We start from the raw sequence: 23928 nt of genomic DNA on the forward strand, positions 1-23928 counted from the left end.
CAAATGCCTGCCCAACCTATGTCCAAATGTCCCAACTCTTGTACTAAGGACCTCTCTACCAGGGCAGTCAATGTAAAGTGATCGCATTACTCAGCAACCTCACGTGTATTTCATCATACATGAACTCTTATGATGCTGTATTCAGTGTAAAGGTCATAAAATATAAAATTGCACTATGGAATGCTTCTTGTGTCTATGCATTGCCGTATGGAGTTTTAAAAAGTTACATGACAAAGCTAAGTGTTTTAGCTTGATGAACAACTAGCATCACAAGTTAGCAAGCAAATTAAGCATCATAATAAAATGAAAGTTAATAATGATTAGAAATCACATCATGTAAGATCATATGCATCGGTGAACATAATACAGTCCAAGGGAGACCACTCTAGCTTCGCCAGCACAATAAGAAAATCATCACAAAAATATTACATATTGAACTTGTCTGTTTAAAATGAAAAAGCTTCCATGTTCTATATTCATAGTTGATCTATTTTCACTCACCCAAAGCATGTACTTCCATAGAAGTTCAGATCTCTGAACAGCTAAAATAGCTGGTGAAAATATTCCATTCTACACAACCTACAATTCCCTTATTCCTTGAACATGAGAAATAAACTAGGGTTATAGTACCCTGCTGTAAAATAATGTCAATGAACTTAACATGAAAATAACAATTATCATGCAAATTAATATGTAGAATATATTACACACGAAAAAAATAAATGAATCAAGAAAAAATACGTACATATGCATAATCTGCATAATGCTGAAGCAATTTGAAAATGATCAATATTGTCACCATAGTGACTTGTAAAATAGGATTATAAGAAGAAAAAACAGGGAAAGAAATCTTTTTCCAGCTACCAGTATATTTTCTCCAATGTTTATCTTGAGCTGTCACTTTCATTTTGCTGTAGCCAAATCAGTGTCCAAATTGGATTCATAAATAATCTTGTTACAATATGCAGAGGCAAATTTACATGAAACATACACTAAAAATCAAGACCTAATGAAAAATAACTTGTCTCTTGACATTCACTGATTCAGTTATATCAAAATTTAATTGCAAACATTTGGCTATAGTCATTAAATGAGAACTTTTACTCTAACACAATACTATCTACTGGCAACACTCTACAAGAAGTTGCTTCGGGTAAACTTGAACAATTCAAAATGAACAAGCTAATCAGATGGCAGCTTTCAAAAACAATCTGGTTTCTTTTCTCTTCCATCTCAGTTCCTTCAATTGTGCACATAGATGCCACTGACCAAAGAGCAACAGTTCACAACCATACAATTGTGCATCCTTCTCTCCATTTAATAATTCCTTGCCTGCTTTCGATTCTGAGCCAGAAATTGAATACCAGAAACCTGTACCATGTACATTCCTAGATGCTGTTGAGCTGATTAGAACATCCACATGATGTGAACAGTGGAATCTTTGCCATGTATGGAAGCATTGCATTAAGAGTGAAAGATCTCATTTTAACGACTGACAATTTGGTTCCCACTTTAGTCGTGTAAACATCTGTGTTTACCTAGTCAAAACACTACCTTGACATCAGTTTCAGTAGGTCTTATATAAATGTATGGACTCTATTAGCCAAACTTACAAGACTGAAAGACATCTTACTACAGTAGGGCTACAGACTAGTGGCTGAGTCCCACACTGCCACTAAACTGTATGCATCATAGATAAAAATGACAGCCAAGAAACTTTTCAATCACCATAGTCATCAACCATAGCAGGCTGTATAGGACCAGCTAGGAATTGTGGCCTACCTTTCGTTGTGTGAACACTATGTGAACACTGATGTGAACACCAATGTGAACACTGAGATGAGCAGTAGAAAAACATATTGGTGAACAGTGCAATGTTACGTATGACACACTGAACACTGGGACAAACTCTAGAGGTTTTTAGCCCTCCGATATTCCTATGTACTGGTAAACACTGGATGGCAAGACCTATCTGGATCCCAGTCAGGAGTAGGTGGCACAGTCTAAATGTTGGCAGGGATTAGACATGCACTGCCACAGTAATACATGTGGTTGGTAACTCTATACACATGCCAAGGCAACCACCTGCCAAAACTATGGGAATCTGCCCTTGAATGTATATCCATATTTCACAAATGTTTTCCAGTGCATTTTCAACATACAGGTGTCTACCAGTTGTAGTACTTAACAATTACAACCAATCAGTCCTCCAGAAGGATGTAAACTGCTTAGTTGTAATTTCTTAACAAACTTCCTTATAAAATAACCTACTATAAATTACATGTATACAAGAAAATCAACTGTTCAAAGTTGCCAGTTACTGGAACCATAATGGTGGAATCATTAATTTTAAAGTACAGGAGATGTGCTGTCGGTGTAATATATCCCTTCAGAGTGCGTAATAACAATAACAATATATACATAAGACAGGTAGCACTTCTCACAAGATCCACAGTTCAAACATGTCAAATGATCAATTAATATGACAAGAAAATCCATCTTTGCACTGTCTTAAGACATCAGGAGCTCAGAGGTGGATCCAGGATTTTAAAACAGAGGGGGGCACCGAATACCCAAGTCACAAACTAACTTGGTCGATGGTCCAGTCGACATGGAAAGTGTCTTAAAAAAGGAGGGGGTGTGCACCACCCACACACCACCCTGGATCCGCCAGTGAGCAACACAATGACCCAAAGGAACTTGCTTGCCCTTGCGCTGTTTCCTTTCTCCTTGACAATAAGCACAGTGAAGCTGTTTGTTTTGCTTCTAAAGTACAACAGTGGCAAACATAATGTAAGATGGCCGTGGATCATTCTCTAGACTACATCACCCTCTCTCAAATCACACTTGTCTACCCAGTCATCATCGCCACTACAGTCTGATGGAAACCTTGAGGAGGAGTTTGTTTGGGACCGCGCTGAAGCCATGATGGACCTCCTCTCGTGGTGCTGTGCGTCGACTTCGCTTCACCACTGAAACAATGACATGAATATATATAAAAATACCATCAAAACAATTGTATTGCTGTAGTTCTGTGCATACAAGAACTACCATACATAACTAGAATCTGAAATAAATGGTCAAGCGAGTCCCATTGACATGCCAGTTGTAAGAGCTGACTAAATGGGATATGTCGGACACTAACAATTTTTAACTTTATCTTTGTTTGTTATCTCCTTTATATTTCATGATTTCCGTGTCCATCACTCTGGACATTGTGTGCCTTAACTTTGAAACAGTAATCAACACAGTAATCACATACTTTGACAGGGATGTGTTATGCAATCTCAATTTAAGTCTTCTTATAAGGCCTACTGTGTTAATACCTTTTTGTATGAGAATATTGTCATTGTTTCTCTATATATCCGAGAATTATTGCTTATACAATTAGGAGATAAACGTCATGTGTTGGCCAATTTCCGGGTATTATTTGTAGCACAGGAATTCATTTGGAACTGACGGCGTTAGCTGGAGGTTTCAAATGAAAAACAGTCGTGCCCCGTTTATCCGAACCTCAGATATCCGGAAAACTCGCCTTCAGAACAAAAATTCCTCAAAACAAATTCACAATGTTGTAAAATTACTCATTTACCCGGAAATCCGGTTTCCGTAACTGTACGGCCATTTTCACATACAAAACGCTAAATTATATGCATTTTTTTCTCGTATATCCGGATGGCTGAGCACATGTCAGTATGTTATATAGAGAGTTTATTCCGATAAATGGGCCACCGGCCCATTATACAAGTAAATTAGTGCTACAATATGTTGACAAAGCGCCACGTCATTCACATATACAGGTGTTATGTTTAAGGCAATATTGCAATGGACATTGATAACATCAACATGATGAAAAATATTTGTTTCGTTTCTTCCGAGCTAAAATAATATATTTAGCAAGATTGTTTATAATAATTTAAATAAATAGAGGATATTATATGAGTGTCCATGTCATACTATGTTTACGACACGAGTGCCTGAATGTTGGTATTTCCCGAGTGAGAGCGAGGGATAAACCGATATTTAGGCAGGAGTGTCGTAAACATAGTATGATATGGGCACTCATATAATATTCTGTTTATTAATGAAGTCGTCAAATTGTGGAAAATAAACCCAAATCTACTTTCAAACATAGGCTGGTCGCCTGCCGTCGCCGCATGTAGAACGCAACGTCACAGAAGAGACGTGACGTCATAGCCTTGTTCATGACGTCATGTCACCATGACAAAGTGATATTTTGCCCTAGGGCATCGTATGGAAAATATGAACCGCGATATGTTCACCCTCGTAGGTAATAACATTGTTTTTTTATGTGAATAATAACATAAGCTTATTGCAAGATGGAAAGACATAATAAAATTCTTGCAAGAGATATGATCGCAGGTCAGACATTCAAGACAGAAGTGTATTTCAGATTCAATAGTAGGCCTAACACACAATGGGCAGAGATGATCTTTGCGGTCAAGTTTGAGACGTCTTCCACACCCAATCATTAGGTCATGGTTGGAGCAGTGGAACTTACACAATGCAATACAGTAAGCTTTTACTTTGACAACACTAAACTAATATTCTTCAGAAAGATGAACCTTAATTTGTCTGTACATCTCAACTTTGGAATATTTACGAAGGTCTGAAACCCAATTTTGAACATCAATGTCAATACATATCTGTTTAAATTCAATTAGAAACTGCTCCACGTTGACAACACGCTGGTCCATCCACACCTGTCCAAAACCATAAGTGAACACACGCATTTTACCGAGTGGCCTTGCGTGCCCTAACATAAAAGAAGTTGGCAGTCTTTGAAGCGTAAGAGGATTAACTACCTGTAATTAGCAAGGTGACACTGAGTTCATTTTTAGTTGTGATTGGCAAGCCTAGACGTCACCATTGTTTTGTTAGTGACTTTAATCCGGAAGTTTATGTTAGGTACAGGAACAATGCCAGGGGTGGAAATAACCCATTGCCCGACGTCCAAGTCCAGTGTTTTTTTTCTGTCGGGCAAGCAAATTTGTATATCACACTGTACCGGTGTCAAATGGACTTTCCAATGTTAATCATGTTGTTTATTAAAAAAATCAACAAGAAAACAGCCGGTCTAGTGGAAAAATTATCAGGGCAAGTGATTTTACATGTGCCACTGTACCAGAGTACACTAGCAATTTCAACGTTATTTCCACCCCTGAATGCGAATTTGTGGATGACATCAGAACTGTTTTGTGACTGGTTGCTAACATTTGACAGATAGATGCATGTACAGGTATGTTCGCACATGTTACTGACTTGACTACTCCATTTGACAAGATGTGATTTTATGTATGGATTGTTATTTGTTGATGTCTTATCAATAAAGGTTTCGTCTGAGGTCTATTATGTTCGTTTCTTTGTATGTCTTTTTACATATGGTTCGTGGTTCAGATATCCGGAAATTCCTTTATCCAGAAAAACGCAAGATAAACAGGGAACGACTGTATTCCCATGCTTCAAATACTCAATAACACCCGGAAATTGGCCAACACATGATGTTTATCGACATTGTCAACACAAAAGTAAACCAAAAGGCCCACATGGGTTTTACTGTCAGCACTCATTAACATCGGTACGGATACAGCAGAGAAGTGTGATCAGCTGACCATTTCAGCTGGTTCCCATGGTAGCATCTGGAACTGCTCATTTGTGACATCATTCCAACTTTACGGCACAATTTGATTTGAATGATGTCACCACGGCTGACGACACAACAATACAATTGTGTGCGATATTTGTATGTGTCAATACACATTGTAAACCAAAAGTCACTGTGTTCTTTAATCTGATTGGTTAAAAAACATGATCGAATGGTATTCTATTCCTGAAAATTGCAAGACCATTTGCTGCGTATTAATATGCACAAACATCGCACACACCATTGTATTGTTACGTCGTCAGCTCTCTGAGCAATTTTGCACTAGCCCATTATAATCATGTACATTTGTGCAGTAAAACACGGTAAGCAAGCGTGACTGCCCTGTTCATTGACATCATGTTTAATTGTTCAATGACATCACAGACGATGAAATCAGCTGTGTCAGAAACATGGTGTGACATCCTGGAGATCTAATGTCCCATAACTTCAAAGGACTTCCTCCAAATTAAGGCCCTCAAGTGCTATTAGAAAGGACTACAGTCAGTTTGGCTCAAAAGCGGACCTATGAATTGCAATCTAACTCGAAAACTAATAAACATAGCATACTCAATGAAACGCTGATCATAATCAAAACATCATTCCCACTCCGTGAGTTTTTTGTCGAATTTTTGTTCTAAAAAGAAAAAGGTTGTTTAAAAAACTATCATTAAGACATTGACACAGTTCACTGTTTGTTACGAGGGAGGAGTGCAGAGAAAGGGACAGCCAGGTGTTCGAGAAGCACGTTCACAGACAAAGTTATTTATTCATTAACCTGTGCTGTGCCGTCTCCATCCGTTCTCGAACACCTGGCTGTCCCTTTTAATTGCACTCCTCCCTTGTAACAAATAGTGAACTGTGTCAATATTTTAATGATAGATTGTTAAACAACTTTTTTATTTTTAGGACAAACATTCTCCAAAAAACTCACAGAGTGGGTATGATGTTTTGATTATGATCAGTGTTTCATTGAGTATTTTATGTTTATTAGTTTTTTGAGTAAGATTGCAATTCATCGGTTCGCTTTTGAGCCAAACGGACTATACCATGGCTGGATTTCCATTTCTGAGGTTCAATACAACAGGAGTATACCTCAAGCAGCCAGGACCATTTGTTGCTAATATACTAAGATTGCTTACCTCCATCTACAATCTTCTCAAGCCTGAAAGTGTTGTACCAGAAGCACTCCCTCATAATGTAGGGTCCAAGGACTTTGAGATCTCCCATTGGGGGAGTCACCACGGTATATTTCTCACGCACAACTTCAGCACGTGGTAGGTAATAGCCCTCTCGCTGTTAAAAACAAAAAGACATTTTTTCAAACCCAAACAATGTTCAATATAACACCTGAGAAGACATTTTTCTTCATAATATTTGAGTGCTACATAGCTCAAAAGATCTCCTGGGTCAATAGAGTTCATCTGTATATTGTCATATATATCACAAACTGGATTCCACGGGGATATCACTTGGGTGAGAAAAGTGATCAAAATCAATCAAAATGCATTGCAGAACTTTGTGACATCATCGGTACCATGACATCATAATCAAATGACATCACATGCCTCTCTTGACACTGAAGCAGGTTAGCTGAACCAAAGGTACTGGATTATAATCCCACAAATTAATTTCATTTCAAAGGACACTCAGGTGAGATCATTAACTTTCTGGGGTTTAGGTCACACAATCAGACACTACACATATCAGAGGATATTATACAATTATAGACTGGTCAATACCTGTTTTTATGGACCCGCGAAAAGCAATATTGACCGAGGGCGAAAATTATTTTTCTTGACTAAATGGACATGTTTTGGTTTTGAGAAGCTTTATTTTCAGTAATTACATAATAAAACAATTATGGACTGGTGAATACCTGCTTTTATTACCTATGAGGGCGAACATATCGGGGTTCATATTTTTCATACGATGCCCTAGGGCAAAAATGTAATTTTTTTGAGTAAAATTGATATTTTATACTTATCCTGACTCATGCTCTTTTGCTTGTCTCCTTCCTCTTGCGAACATAGTGGAACACTTGTATCTCCCTAATTGAAGTTCCCTTCAATGTAAAATCACTAATTAGTACACCACGAGTTACCTCCCTTCCACAAGCGCGTGAACGAGGGCGCCACCTCTACCCATGTGCCTCACTCTCTCCTCATATACTGAGCCCAACATTTGAATTTACAGGGAAATCCAAAGTGTTATTTGGGGAGGATGGGAGGGCTGACCTCATGAGTCAGGATAAGTATAAAATATCAATTTTACTCAAAAAATTACATATTTTTCCTTATCCTGACTCATGCTCTTTGCTTGTAGAATCCAACAGAGCCGAGGTGGGAATATATAATACTTTGGATTTTAATAATTAGTGATTTGAACTGTGATGATTGTAATAACCCTATGAGAACTTCATAAAGGCATTGAACTGATGAATTCCTGCTGCCAGCTTATCAGCTGCCATATAGAGGTTATTACAATGTACCTTATTATGATAAGTATATATAATATTAATACAATGCTTAAGACTAATAGACTTAAGCTTGTTAATATGCTAGTATAAACTCCTTAGAGTTTGTTAGCTAAAATACTTTAAGATATAAACATAGCACTAAGCTTAAAATATGATTAATTTTAAGCTAATTATATAATAACAAACCTCTTTAGGGTTTGTTAGTTAAAATATTTATATGATATAGACAGTGCTGAGCTTAAGATATGAATAAGCTTAGCTATATATATAACAGCAAACTTTGTAGAGTTTGTTAGCTAATACATTTTACAATATGAGTATAGTATTGTGCTTAAGATATAATTATCTTAAGCTACATATATAATAGCCAAACTTAGTAGAGTTTGTTAGCTAATATATTTTTACAATATGAGTATAATACTGTGCTTAAGATATAATTAACTTAAGCTACATATATAATAGCCAAACTTAGTATAGTTTGTTAGCTAATATATTTTTACAATATGAGTATAGTACTGTGCTTAAGATATAATTAACTTAAGCTACATATATAATAGCCAAACTTAGTAAAGTTTGTTAGCTAATATATTTTTACAATATGAGTATAGTACTGTGCTTAAGATATAATTAACTTAAGCTACATATATAATACAGCCAAACTTAGTAAAGTTTGTTAGCTAATATATTTTACAATATGAGTATAGTACTGTGCTTAAGATATAATTAACTTAAGCTACATATACAATAGCCAAAACTCTGTAGAGCTTATTAGCTAATAGATTTATAATGTAACCATAGTACTAAGCTTAAGATATGATTAGACTTAAGCTAAATGTATATAGCAAAAACTCCTTAGAGTTTATTAACTAATATACTTTTATGTTATAAACATAGTACTGAGCTTAAGATATGATTAACTTAAGCTATATATATATAATAGTAAAACTCCGTAGAGTTTGATAGCTAATACATTTTATTATGTTGATTTAGACCTAGTATTGAGCTTAAGATATGAAGTAAACCTTAAGCTAAATATATAATAGCAAAAAACCTTTTGAGTTTTAATAGCTAATATACTTATATGGTATCAACATAGTATTGAGCTTAAGATATGAAGAAACCTTAAGCTACATATGTATAGCAAAAACTCCGTGAGAGTTTGTTAGCTAATACATGATATAATGTAACCATAAAGCTTAAAATATGATGAAAACTTAAGCCCAATATATAATAGCAAAAACTCTTTTAGAGTTTTGATATCTAATATACCTATATGCTATAAACATAGTACTGAAGCTTTAAGATATGAATAAGCTTAAGTTACATATATAATAGCAAAAACTCCATAGAGTTTGTTAGCTAATACATGTTATAATGTAACCATATTGCTTAAGATATGATGAAACTTAAGCCAAATAGCAAAAGCTCTTTAGAGTTTGTTAGCTAATATAGTTATATGATATAAACATAGTACTGAGCTTAAGATATGAATGAGCTTAAGCTACCTATATAATAGCAAAACTCCGTGAGAGTTTGTTAGCTAATGTATTTTACAATATGAGTATAGTACTATGCTTAAAATATACTTGACTTAAGCTACGTATATAATAGCCAAAAAAAACTCTGTAGAGTTTGTTAGCTAATGCATTTATCATGTAACCACTGTGATGATAAAAAACGAGCTTAAGCAAATTATATATAGCATGAAGCTATTTAGTACTGTTATAAGATAAGTAAAAATCTGTAATATTGACTTATCTTCTCCGAGGAACTGTCAACTGTTGTGCAAGGACCATGGGATCAAATTGGTGGATACCTGAGATGTCCTCGGTGGTGATATCTCTCAGATAATGGTTGGCAACCACCATATCGGATCTACAGTAATAAACCCTCCATTATTTCAAATAACATTTGTGTAGATGAAATTGTAGAAGTTAGGGCTCTAATATCAAGAGTATTAAAGCTCATGGAGGGTCGGATTAGGTCCATCTGTCTTGTATGCACGTAGTATGACAGTTCGATCCAAACGGAGATATAGTATGCATTGAGACTACACTCTGCGTAAGTTGATGATAGAGGAAAAAATCTGTTGTATATTTTCTTCCTGTTTGGTTTGGTGGAGATAAATTTACAGTGCTCTTGCTGGCCAGCGTGATAGCATCATCGTATCATGGAGTCCAAGTATGTCATCCAGGCATGTTCATAAACCTCACTTGTGAGGTGTTGTAGCACTATATTCATATCCCCAAGTTGGTACATTGAAACTTCCGTTTATTCTCCAAACAGAAACTTAGTAGGTTTACTAACCATCTAGTTATGTTAGTAGCTTGATGATGAAATTCAGGTGTAGTCTGAAACGCTGTGGATTTCGATCCACTTGTATCACGCCGTCTAGGTAAATCGTTATGTATGTCCTTGACGATGTATGTGCACAACGGAGTTTGTGTCCTCGATGAACTTTATGTAAAAATCGCCTGACTGCTGTGCCCCTTGTCTAAACTTGACAGGGGAGGTCTCTAACCTGAAGAAAGCAGCCTAATCATGAAGGTTCAGGTTAACTGGGCTGTAAGGAGGCTTGCTCGTTCATTGATATAAAGTTGTCACTTGCAACCTATGTCTTGAACTGTGAACTATGCCTCGACCTCTGTGTAGGCGTTGTTCATCGGGTCCAATCAGAATAAGGCATTTTGATTCTGTAGAGTACCCGCTTGTGATGTCACCGGTGTAGCAGGAAAAGGAACCTTGTATAATATAGTGCCGTCGCTGATATTAGAACAATCATCGGTCTTCATCGTAACTTCCGGTTACCCGGTGACCACGTGTTTCGAGGATTAATGGTAAACGCCGAAAAGCTTCGGTAAAAAATACCTTGCTCTGTAATATTAATGCTGGGTAGGTTATTTTCCTGGCTGTCGTGAAAGTACTTCAGTTTTGAATATAATTCCGACTTCTTTATATATAAAGGTACAATAACTTGTAAGTTGTCAGCTTGTAGACTGTATACATGAATGTATCGTCATAATTGTAGAATTAAAGCTGAATTTGTTGTACATATTTCTTCTCAGAAATGTTGACGATTATGAGTTATACTCGCTGTAACAAGGCTGCTGTTCAATTTCGATATTGAATTGTCTGCAGATATGCGTAATGGTCACGCATGTAGATAATCGTGATCGTCGTCCGGGATTGCATATACTAGCAATTTATACGGAATAGTTGATTTCTGTGAAGATCTATGAAACGCGTCGTTGACAAATTAATACAGCGGCGTTCTGTGTTGTAAATAGCCTGTGCAATTGTCTTCAGAGGCTTATAGACGGCATCTGGCATACAGTTGATAGACAACTTATGCGATGTCTTGAACGGACTGAGGAGTAGCTATATATGACGAGTGGCTAGTATATGGAGACCTTGGAGGTGACTTCCTCGGTGAACGCCGAGACTTCACGCTAAGCTCTCGAAGTATCCCTTCTAGATCTACTGGTGAAGTAGACTTGGAGCCACTTAGCCTTCGCGACCTTCGCGAAGGTATCGAAGTCAAAGTCCGATTAGAATATATATATATATATATATATATAAGAGCTTGCTTCGCGAATGGCCTCTGTGTTTAACAGGATGTGGGGTCGGTGAAGCGCTTACTCCTCCGCGGCGTCCCCCTTGTAGCTGGTGAGGCTCTAGCTCCTTCGCCGAGGCGCCTGGGACTTGCTGGTTCTGCATAAGTAGGGCCGAGTGGATCATCTTATCATTTTCAGAAGTCGTGTTACGAAATCTGGTGATAAGTGTCTCAATGATCGTTCTAGATCTATTTAGGCCAACGAACATACCGCCTCGTCATGGATTCAACTGAACCAATTTACGCATTGTAGTTCTTATTGTTGATATCGATGATCAACTTGTAGTTTTCATCGATGTCTTAAGCCTTGAAGAAGGGGTCCATGTTGTGCGTGGAAAACTTCTAGGCATTGAAAGTTCGGCAATTATGGTGTCTGAACTTTTGTGGCTTTATGGGATGCTATGTCTAGATTCTGTGCTACCGCAGCAATCGGGTCCATCGGAGGTAGGGTGATAGCATCTGCGCCGCCTTCCTTCATCAGGTATGTCCGCGCCGCATCGCCACTCTAGGAAGGTGATGTAGACTTGTGTGCAGACTTGTGTGGTAACCTGTGAGGCGATCGATGTGGTGATGTACGAGGAGATCGGAGACTATTGACAGCTTCGCGAAGCTCTTTGAGTAGTCCCTTGACTCTGTTAAATGACGATCTATATTCGGGTGTCCTTCCCGAGTGCCTTCGCGAATGCCTTCGCGCCAACGCCACTTAACGCTGCAAGAACGCCTTCGCGAAGCTTCCTCTGCGCTCGGGTGCTGGGGAACGGCGATTTGAGCTTCGCGAAGGCTTCCGTGAGGTCTGGTGGCTGAGTCTGCATCTAAGGATGAAGCCGAGGAATGTGATGATCTATCCCGCCTTCGGAAGGCCTTCGCGGCTGTACATCTGGGTCCTTCGCCAAGGTGGTCTGCGACTTCCTTCGCGAAGGCTGCATCGCCTTGGCTGCTACGCTGACTGGAGGTGCCTCTAGAGTGTTGTTCTAAGTTGGAGCCTTCGCGAAGGCTCGTGACTCTGGGCTGGCTGCTTCTCCAGTCTGTAGTGACCCTCCATCACGACCAAGATTTGCCGTAGTAGCTCGTCTGGGATGGTCTGCGGCGACGAAGTAAGTCGGTGCCATCTCTGCGCTGTTAGTGGTGGGGCCCTCAGGTAAGTCGTCTGACATCAGTGTAGAGACATCAGGCTGCATGACGATCTCTGCTGATGTCATTGTAGCTGTCACCGGTCGCTACTTGTCTCATACGTCGAGGATGATGATCGGCTGATCATCGTAGAGGCCAAGTTCAGCGGCTGGAACAATCTCGGTTGAGAAAGTCCTAGTAGACTTCGTTGAATTCCCCTCAGAGGTCGACGCTGCCCTGGGGGTGCGAAGTCTGCGCTGAGTGTTGGTAGCGACGGACCCTCAGGAAGATCATCGAATGTTGATCTGCGCTGACATCACTGTTGCCGACATCAGTCATTCTTTGATGTACATCAGGAATGATGATCGGCTGATCATCATACAGGCCCAAATCTGCGATGAGAACAATCTCGCTGAGAAAGTTCTAGTAGACTTCGTTGAATACCCCTCAGTGCGACGAAGGGATGTCTGGGGAAGCAGGACGCTTTGAGGCGGCGGACTCACGCCCCACGCCTCTCCACCATTCTAGCGGAAACCCAGACGGGAGGGGGTCGACCAACAGCAGTAGACTGGCGAGGGTTCAGGTGTATCAGTCATGCTAGACTCTGCATAATGTGACCCATCTGCCGCGCGCCTCAAAAACGCAGTAATTATTTATTAAAGGTAGAATTGGATAAATTAGTATCGCGAACTGCAACGCGGAATCACATGAAACATGGCGCAGTACAGCTAGGGCATATTAAATGCGGATCAGCAGCAGAATAAAAACGTAATGTGCAACAGTACAGAATTTTTATCAACGTAATCCACTGCAACAGCACGGCCCCGTGCATAAACAGTAGAAACAACGACTAAATATCAATATATAATTGTTGAAAGATACTAGCTAAACCTCTATAGATCTCTATACGAGGTAACTAACTAAATATAATCAAAGGATATAGTGTGTCGGGAGACACAGGCGCTCTCACGTCCAGCTCACTGGGCGAAGAAGGAGAGAGTGAGGCACATGGGTAGAGGTGGCGCCCTCGTTCCCGCGCTTGTGGAAGGGAGGTAACTCGTGGTGTACTAATTAGTGATTTTACATTGAAGGGAACTTCAATTAGGGAGATACAAGTGTTCCACTATGTTCGCAAGAGGAAGGAGACAAGCAAAAGAGCATGAGTCAGGATAAGGAAAAATTATCACTTTGTCATGGTGACGTGCTATGAACCATGCCATCACGTCACGTTTCTTCTGTGACGTTACGTTCTACATGCGGCGATCGCTGGTAGCCAGCCTGTGTTTGAAAGTAGATTTGGGTTTATTTTCCACAATTTGACGACTTCATTAATAAACAGAATATTATATGAGTGCCCATATCATACTCGTAAACATAGTATGACACGGGCATTCATATAATATCCTTTATTTATGGACTCCCGAAAAGCAATATTGACCGACGACAAAAATAAAGCTTCTAAAAACCAAAACATGTCCACTTAGTCAAGAATAATAGTTCAGGGTGAAAGTGTGCTTTACTACACTATACATGGTGGTAAAGCGAACTGTATTTCTTTTCTAAGATGCCAAATTTAATACTTTCTAAGGATAACTACAATTAATCTAAGGCAGAAAACAAACGACGGTGTCGGTGACCTAAAGTAAGAATCCTCACACAGGGCTAACTGGCGCGCTGTTCTATAGATGTTTCTGCCCCCTTACATTAAGACGAAGCTGAGTAGTCAAGCGACATTCCACGATTGCATTGTGGGAATGTTAACATTGCGAACGTTACCGTGTTGCTGAAAACTTTTGAGTCGAATCGAGACATTTTAACTGTTGGAAAACATAAACGTAATGTTTCCAACAGTGATGTTAGCTGTGTGAAGCAAATGCAAACCAAGAAACGGGATGCAACGGAGTAGTTTACTGTAGGAGGCTGTACAAAGCGATGAAAATTGACACACATTGTGACGTCTCGTACATTGTGACGTAATGCAAACTTGATCGAATACGAGGGGGCAGACTAGAATGGCACAGTGACGCCAATACATTGTGACGTAATGCAAAAAGTGCACATTATCGTCTGATAAAGTACTGTCGGCGCCTTTGATCTTTCACCGAAGCATCTTAGAAAAAACAATAACGTTATGTCAACAACACTGTGACATGTAAACAATAGAATGACGTCATAGCTTGACGTCAAAATCTATTTTTAGTAACTCAAGTCAATATGACTTTTGGTCGGACCTGGGTTGGAGTCAATATGCTTTTCTGTCGACGGTCACATGACCACCTCTAGACCAATCAGGTAGCCGGAAAAATATGCTTTCATAATAATTGTAGCTGTATTACTGATGGGAAAGTTTGGTATTAGTATATTAAGGTATCATTGCACCTCTCTTACTAAAACACAAATTTAGACCCGATTAAGCCTGAACATATCTTTACAGGACAAAAACACTGAAAACTAAAAGACTTGGTATTAACGAATATAAACTAATGATAGTTTCTTCATTGCACACTGAATGCCACTGGCCTTACCCCAAGTTTGTTGATGAGGTCAATAACATCTTTGGGCGGGGCAATCAATGTGCGGTTGAGTCTCATCACATAGCAGCTTGCACGCTCATGGTCCACAATCGCAGTGTAATTCTAAAACATTGATTTAGTTCATGTTGAATAGTCTCATCACATAGCAGCTTGCACGCTATGGTCCACAATCACAGTGTAATTCTAAAACATTGATAAAGTTCAGATTCAATAGTCTCATCACATGGCAGCTTGCACACTTTGGTCCACAATCACAGTGTAATTCTAAAACATAGCTATAGTTCATGTTGAATAGTCCTGGCAGAATTGAGTTTGTGAGCTGGTTATGTCACCACTTTGAACAGTATTCCAGCTGTGTAACAAAACTGGGGAAAACTAAGGTTCAACCCACAATTCCAGGTGTCTGGCACAACCCTAGTAAAGTCCTGTCATTCTCAGAACCAAATAGTTCAACTCAAACCCATGGCTCAGTCACCTATGCAAATCTTGAAGTACCGGCAGCTTGAATACATCGTTGTACAATGCTAAAGGTGAGGTACATTATCGGCATATCATCATCATATTTGTACAATACTTGACCCAAATAAAGAACCCCCATCAGATCAAAGCCTTTAGTGGCGCTCTAAACCATATAATTATTTGGAACAAAAAGAATGCATGTCACTGCTGCTTACAAGGAAGTTCCAAGACTTCCCCTGTATAAATACTGACTACTTAAGAAAGAACCCTCATGTGAAAAAAATACGGAGCCATAGGAAAAGACATACATGCCAAAGTTGCCTCATCCAAATGTGCCTTTTGATTCAGGTGAGTTTACAACCTGACAGTCTGTAAATGCTTGTTTCAAGACAACACCAATATAAAATCTGAATAACGGTTGTCACATGACAAACACAATAAACAAGCATGCTGAACACAAGAACAGGCCAAAAGTTTTTTGTTAAGCTTTGGTATCAAAACAAAATGAGCACTAAAATTGATATAAATATGAGAGTTGATGTGTTTCAGCACCTAGATTATTCTGTATGACAACAACCTTGACATCAACATTACTCTTCCTTATCCCAGCTGAAAATATAACATATAATACACATTTATTATCATTGGGAAACAGTTGTGAATGGTGAATTTTGTGCCAATTCATTGAAAAGATTGCAATATTCTATCAAATCGATGTGTTGCAGCAAACTTCCATCAAGTGTTCACCTCTCTCCAGTTCACACTAGTCATGACACAATGTAGAGGAATGTAGATACCAACTTCTTCTACCCCACACACCTTATTTTAGATCTGATCCCATGTTACTACCTGTTGTCAATCTTCAATAAAAGCAACTGAATGGTCAGTTTTAACCATAATCAAGAAGTGGTTGAGGTTGGAGAGGGTTGGTTGGTTGGTTGACAGACCAGTATTGACCTTCCACAAGACAGGGATATCAGGCCTAGAGAGGAACTGAGTACTACGCCGAAAAATACCTAAACCTCACATAATTTGAGATCTTTGAATGCTAGGCTCAAATCATATTCTAAAAGCCTAACAGCTTGTCTTGAGGCTTCACTCACTTGCACTGAGAATTTAGAAGCAGCGATGCCGATTGGCTGATTGGAAAGTTCACCTGATGAAAACTCCTATGGGAGAATCCTCACACCTTCATGCAGAGGTATTGCATCTGAGTGAAAGATCCGATAATAACAACAGGATTGGTGACTGATTGAAAAATCACGTACAAGCAATCAAAGACTTGGTAACAAATGCAGACAGACTACCCAGTTTGATGCCCGGGCATATTGCATTTCATAATATTCAGTCTCATATATTTGCTACCATAAAAAACCCACATCTTCAGAAAACAAAAATTACAAAATATATTAGAGCTCAGGCCAAAAAAATATATATGTGTGTTTACGGTTTCCCAACCGACCCCATCACAAACTTCCCGACCCTAAACCTTTTTTCCCTTTTTTTTAAGCGCCGGCAAAACATTTTGCTATTCCAACAGTATGTACTCCCCAATGTCTGGGGCGACCATATGTGACCTGTGCTCACTTACTCATGTTTTTCATAAATGTTGAATTTAGAAAGTGTTATTGCTTCAGTTATTAAAATTTTAAACTCGTTTCCCCTCTTTACTTTCAAAACTGGTGCCTGATATTACATAAATATGTGATTTTATGAAAAATATGCGAGTGCATTTAAAAAAAAAAAAATGTAAGAAAAAAAGATAAACCCTACCTACCGACCCTGTTTATAATTTCATGTTACCCTAAACACACATATTTTTTTTGGGGGGGGGGCTCACTGATTACCTGTTGGAAATCATGCCATACGTCGGTCTCATCACACTCGTCAAACTTGGGCACCTGCAGTCTTTCGTAGCTGTCAGCCTCCGACACTTCAACATTCTCCTCAAAGAAATCAAACTTGAATCCCACATCATAATCCTCCTGTGTTAGGTCAATTGAAACAGGGTCACGACCTCTAAGGAAGTCTGCTTGCTGATGATAGATCTCATCATAGTAGGTCACTCCACACCTTCCTGTGATGACCTGTGAGGAACAGAGCAGCAATATGAGTGACTGAGTTAGTGATGTACAAGACCAAGGTTATATACGGGATTCAAAGTGCCCTTGTAAAGCAAAAGAATCATCATTTTGTTAAAACTTTTTCCAACATTTGATCATTCAGCTATATTGGTCCTTTTTGTTAATGAACTACAGTCAAATCGATAAAGTTATAACATTAGGTATGGTTCGCACAGAGTATCTGCCATCAAATTTAGGATATTCAAGGCCAAATCAACAGTTAACTATAGAAACACATATAACAAATAAGTAGTTGAATACACATACGGTTGGTGAAATGTGGAACCGACGATCAGAGGGAAATAACTTATTTCTTGTGTATACAGGACTCAATACTTTGTGTCAAGTAAAACCCTGATATCAAACTTATCACACCTTATGAAAAACTTAAGAAATCTGAATTTCTATCTACTGCCAGCTGATGAATAACTTACTCTGTGAGACAGGTGCCTGTACAGAAATATGGCGCCAATGATGCCAGCTCCCACTACAATTAGGGCTGCAATTATCAAGCACAAGTTGACATATGTCCTTGTCTCATGTGGTCCATATGTCACTCGAACAACTTTCGGGGCCACAACATCTTCCCTCTCCCCTGTCTGAAAGAAAGGAAATGGATCCTGATAATAAGGAAGTTTGTAAACACATTCTCAGGAGTAAACTGGAGCTGTCACCAATACCCAGGCTATTCCACAGTAACAAATCAACCATGAGGCGAATACAACACATATCACAACTACAGGGTCACCAGTTGAGGTTATATTCTTTACATTCAGTCAAATGATAACAAAAAAATTATATTTGACATGTTTTGACAGTGTTGACAGTATAAATTTGTCACAACAATAACCAGTGACCACATTACTGTCAAATGAAACATACTGTAGACTTATCCTGCCTGACCTGGATATATTCCATTTTGCATATCTACTTTGATAAATACCAAATTGAAGTAAAACAATACATTGAATTCAAGAAGGAATATGTTTTTTATTCACCAAAGTGAGTCTTGACATCATGAGCAACATCTCAACATCAACACACGGTCAAACCTAATCCACATCAGGGGTGGAAATCACCCATTGCCCGACGTCAGAGTCCAGTGTTTTTTTTCTGTCGGGCAAGCAAATTCGTATATCACACTGTACCAGCATCCAGATGACTTTCCAATGTTAATTATGTTGTTTATTTAAAAAATTCAACAAGAAAACGTCCGGTATAGTGGAAAAATTATCAGGGCAATTGATTTCACATGTTCCACTGTACCAGAGTACACTAGCAATTTTAAAGTTATTTCCACCCTTGCACGTACTTGCCTTGTGTGACAAACATAGAATCTAGTTACAATCCCAAATTGGCTTATAGGGCAGCAGACTTTGTACAACTTTACCATGTTTTCATCAATGACACACAAAATGCACAAGAATTGAAGGCTTTACCTAACTGCAGTGTTTTACATGACGTGTGATTCCTGCGTATTTGACGCAACAATTTTCTAAAACTCTCTCAAAATATTATCATACGAGTCAAGGTTGACGCAAGTTTTATGAGTGACCCTCAGAATTCAGTTCAATAAAATCGATAAAAAAACCTGTTTGATAAGCAAACAATAATAGTTTTCATTTTCTTGCAAACTGTGTTGATAACGCTTGTGTTACCAACACTTAGTAACAGAAAGTACGGGAACACCACCAAGTGGCTGAAAATAGAGCTATGCGGCAATGTGGTAAAGATGCCACCCAATAGCATTTGAGTACGTCATTCACAATACTTAGATAGCCAATAGTAGCTGAGTATGTCATTCACTATATTTAGACTATGTTTTGGTTATTTAAGCATGGCCAGTCCTGCTAAGAAACAACAGTCGCTTGACTTGTTTTTCAGTACTGAAAGCGAGAAAAACAAATTTCCTGATATTTCTAATGATGATGCAAATAAATCGAGCACTAAAACCAACTACAAAACATCAAAATCAATCATAAGGTTATTTTGCGAGGATTTGCTATCGCTAAAAATCTGGCTAAGATACCACAGTGCCAATAAAATCATGACTTGAGATATGTGCATTCAGTAAAAAAAAATCCTGAACCCAATTACATTTGCTTGTCAAAATTTTCCGAAGTTGACCTGAACGAGACATCAAGCTTCTAAAGATCACACTGATGCAGTAAAACAAAATTACGAAATGCAACAGCATTTCAGCGCATCTGTCATCATAGTGTCAAAAATGCAGAAAAGGCAGACGAAGTTCACCGTAGAGACCAGACTGATGGTCACATTAAACAAATGCTTACTGTTTATGTCATCGATGCAACATTGCATTAATTCATTTGAACTTTTAATTTTATTTTGTAATCTAAATATGTAATTTTGGGGGGAATAAATTATACGGTAGCTTCTCTGAGGACTCATAGTATTATTGAGAGAATGCATTATTATTTTTAGAGAAGTGTTGTGTGAAATAGTGCCTTTAATCACCATGATAATAAACATTAAAATATTCAAAGCAGGTGAACACTGGCCATTCTCAATAATATAATACAGTCATCGCTCGCAATAACGCTCTTCGCGATACCGTGGATTCGGTTAAACCGCAGGGTAATCCGTGGCTCCCATAAAAAAAGTTGCCCAGTGATCACACATATTCATGTCATCGAAAATAGCACATCAACAAATCAGCTCTTGAGCTCTGGTTAATCACGTTGTAAAGTAGTGAAATTCAGTGCGGATTGCAATCAACAGTGTTTATCGTACATATCCACAGGGGTGGAAATAACCCATTGCCCGACGCCCCAGTCTAGTGTTTTTTTCTGTCGGACAAGCAAATTTGTATATCACACTGTACCGGTGTCCAGTTGACTTTCCAATGTTAATTATGTTGTATATTTAAAAAATCAACAAGAAAATCGGCCAGTATAGTGGAAAAATTATCAGGGCAAGTGATTTTACATGTGCCACTGTACTGGAGTACAATTTTAAAGTTATTTCCACCCCTGATCCATGGTTTTTCAGATGCTTAAAACATGCAGGGTCTTTTTCAATAATAATTGATGAACAGCGAAACATCATAATGACTTTATCATAAAGACATGTCGATTATCAGCCGAGTACTTACAACGTTTGCTATGATGCAACACACCGCGTAATTGCGTGGGTAAACACCGCCATCCGAGAATGTATGATGTCAGAAAACACATTTTATTTGATTAAATTCAATCCCATTTTCATTCATTAAAACTGTTTACAATAACAACGGAGAAACCGTGAGTGAAATGGCATTACCTCATTCCATACAACGCCCGCTTACCACATTCGTGAGGGTCCATTTTTCATGCCTACCGCGATAGCACCAATTTCACATTTTTCTCAGCAATCACGAACAGATTACAGCCTTGTCATCCATTGACCCCAAGACCCGCGTTATTGACTCATTGAAGTCATATTTGACAATCAATTGCCAACATTTTGCTTTTACAATCAAAGTGGCGTGTACCGTGGGAAGTCAGCGGTGAATTGTCAAACTGTCTCCTACATAAAATGTATCCAGCCAGGTAACCCAAAGTGGTTAGCAATGCTTATTATTATGTTAAAAATGTGCGTAGGAAACATGCATTATACTTATACGATAGCAATATATAAGATCTCTGTTAGAATAATTGCTTGACATATAAATTATTCTGATAATGGAATAGAAATTCTTGGATGTTATATTTTCGGATCGTTTTTAACTGAATCACCGGTACATTGGACCCAAACATTGATGTGTGCCCAGCTGATTGCTATTTCCGGCTTAGTTGAATGACAGGAAGCATGACAGGAACAACAATTGAATTATCATGTCTTGTCATGTTTGATTGCAAGTTTCATGTACATACATCTATTTTTGATTTACAAAGTATTATGTTTTTTTCATCTCCAACAATACGATATAGTTTTGACTGGGCACAATACACGAAATAGCAGTTTTGTTATGTCCATGGAAAATACGATTTTACTTGGCCTTTGTTCCGCGTTATTTAATTGTTACTATAATGCGGGTGTCTAATAACGCGGTGTGTGTGTGTGTGTGTGTGTGTGTGTGTGAGTGTGAGAGAGAGAGAGAGCGAGAGTGAGAGAGAGAGACAGAGAGAGAGAGAGATGGACCCTAAGATCAATGCCTTTACTAATTCATTCCAACTCACAGACAGGTTCAGAAGAATTTTAGCTGGAGTCACATACTGGTCTTATACTATTATTATAAGAATATTCAGATATCCTAACAGTAAGTCCTATTTGAAAGACCAACTATTTACAGGGATTTACCTGGGTCAATCTTGATGGGTAACAATGTTAGCATGGTTAGCTTCTACATCGAAATGTCAAATCAATTGCAATTAAGAAGCTGCCTAGCCATAAAAATTGCTCTTCTATTTTGCAATTCATCGTTCTCATTTGGAGACAAAAGTGACTTCAATGTGAAATGGTAGTCCATAATGACTACTACACTAAGTATTGCTATGTGCAAATGTCACCAGTCGTCACTGAATCTTACTAGTCCCTTAGATGAGTAGACATAAGTTATTATTAAATTTGAACACCACTATAAGTGATTCCATCATTTACATAACAGCACTGAATAATAATCGCTTCTGAGTCTGGTCTGTCATGTAATTTTGTATAATATACACAAGCGACTGGCAGCATATCAGCTGACCTGCCCTAGCATCAAACAGACAATAACACTAGGCTTCACAGTGAGGAGTCCAGTCCATGTCTGTGTCTTGGCAACGTAATTAATGACATGTGTGAAACTGAGCTGTTGTCTCTGTGTACAAAGCTAATTAATTACATTGGGGATAATCATTAACTGCTGGATGGAACTATGCAGTACATGAGATTGCTGGATCTATGACAACATCCACAAGAAATGATTCTGTAAAGTGAGCTTTAAAAGACATATACCATGTATTTGCAAATTGCTGGGATAATATGATAGTATAGCAGGGATACAGCTTTTCTAACACAGAGGGTGGAGGTGGTGGTAAGGGCAGGGGACTACACTTCAAATGAAGTTACATAATGTTCAATCAGATACAAAATTGTGTAACTTGTTAGCCAAAAATCAGTCAAATCACTCTGATGCTTATGTGTCACAAAATAATACTAAATTTTAGCAATATTTATCAAGTTTCTAATGCTAACCAGATTGGCTGATAGTGATTCCAAGGAGTATATGTTGCCATAAAGCTGGAATATAGCTGAGTGCTGTGTTAAACTAAAAAACACCAAGCATCCAATGAATCTTATTTGGCAGCAAATTGTTTTTGAGAAAGTATGATATACATACACAGAAGATGTTTACTGTATGAAATAAGATGGTGTTTTTAGTGCCACTGCCACGATGGCATTGGTAATATTATTCAAAGACCAAGACGAAATCTCAAAACAGGAATTAGTCTTTAAGCAGAATGATAATAAAATACGCTTTACGCTTCACTGTTTACCAACACGACTGAAGATGAAAATTGGTCGTGCAGAACTTAGCATAAATAATATTTTTCACTTCGTTTGCATAATATAATCACATTATGTACGATATGGTGTAGCTGGCTTCTTAGTGTTACCGGACTGTAACTGACAACACACCCAGTACTCAAAGTATCAAATTATTTAGATCTAGGTCAAATTAGATGTTGCCTATTCCGTATTCGCCATTTGTAATTTGTCTACAATAATAATTCAGAGTAGGTTTGTTTTAAAGATTGTCTATTTACCAGGGGTTCCATAACAACGGCCGCCTCCTCGGGTGACTTTTCATCCTTTTTATCTGATTGTAGAGTCTTGTAGATAGTCATTGTCTTTGTTTTCCCAAAATCCTGTCCTAGACAGATCGAACACAAACACTATATCTACGCTGTCAGTCTCGCAAAACCGGAAACCACATTCATTACCACGAGAAGTCAATCAAC

At 38.3% G+C, this 23928-nt stretch overlaps 1 protein-coding gene across 1 annotated transcript; it reads right to left on the reverse strand.

Moving 5' to 3' along the window:
- Positions 1 to 1580: 1580 nt before the first annotated feature.
- LOC124279940 (integral membrane protein 2B-like) lies at positions 1581 to 23901 on the reverse strand. The gene is made up of 6 exons (XM_046715821.1): positions 23734 to 23901; positions 18415 to 18579; positions 17705 to 17944; positions 15390 to 15500; positions 6805 to 6958; positions 1581 to 2972 (listed from the first exon to the last, which is right to left on the reverse strand). The coding sequence occupies exons 1-6, from the start codon at positions 23812 to 23814 to the stop codon at positions 2872 to 2874; spliced, it is 852 nt and encodes a 283-aa protein (XP_046571777.1). The 5' UTR covers positions 23815 to 23901; the 3' UTR covers positions 1581 to 2871.
- Positions 23902 to 23928: the final 27 nt, after the last annotated feature.

Source organism: Haliotis rubra, unplaced genomic scaffold, assembly GCF_003918875.1.
Source record: "Haliotis rubra isolate DU_JTF1 unplaced genomic scaffold, ASM391887v1 Scf259, whole genome shotgun sequence".
Lineage (NCBI taxonomy): Eukaryota > Metazoa > Mollusca > Gastropoda > Lepetellida > Haliotidae > Haliotis > Haliotis rubra.

Bases quoted from the DNA above. Each gene is read 5' to 3' on its own strand.
- LOC124279940 (XM_046715821.1), bottom strand. From the start codon at position 23,814: ATGACTATCTACAAGACTCTACAATCAGATAAAAAGGATGAAAAGTCA. The intron at 18,580-23,733 runs GTAAATAGACAA...CCTTTCTTTCAG, and splicing joins CCGTTGTTATGGAACCCCTG to ACAGGGGAGAGGGAAGATGT. The intron at 6,959-15,389 runs GTAAGGCCAGTG...TGTTTTTAACAG, and splicing joins ACCTCATCAACAAACTTGGG to CGAGAGGGCTATTACCTACC.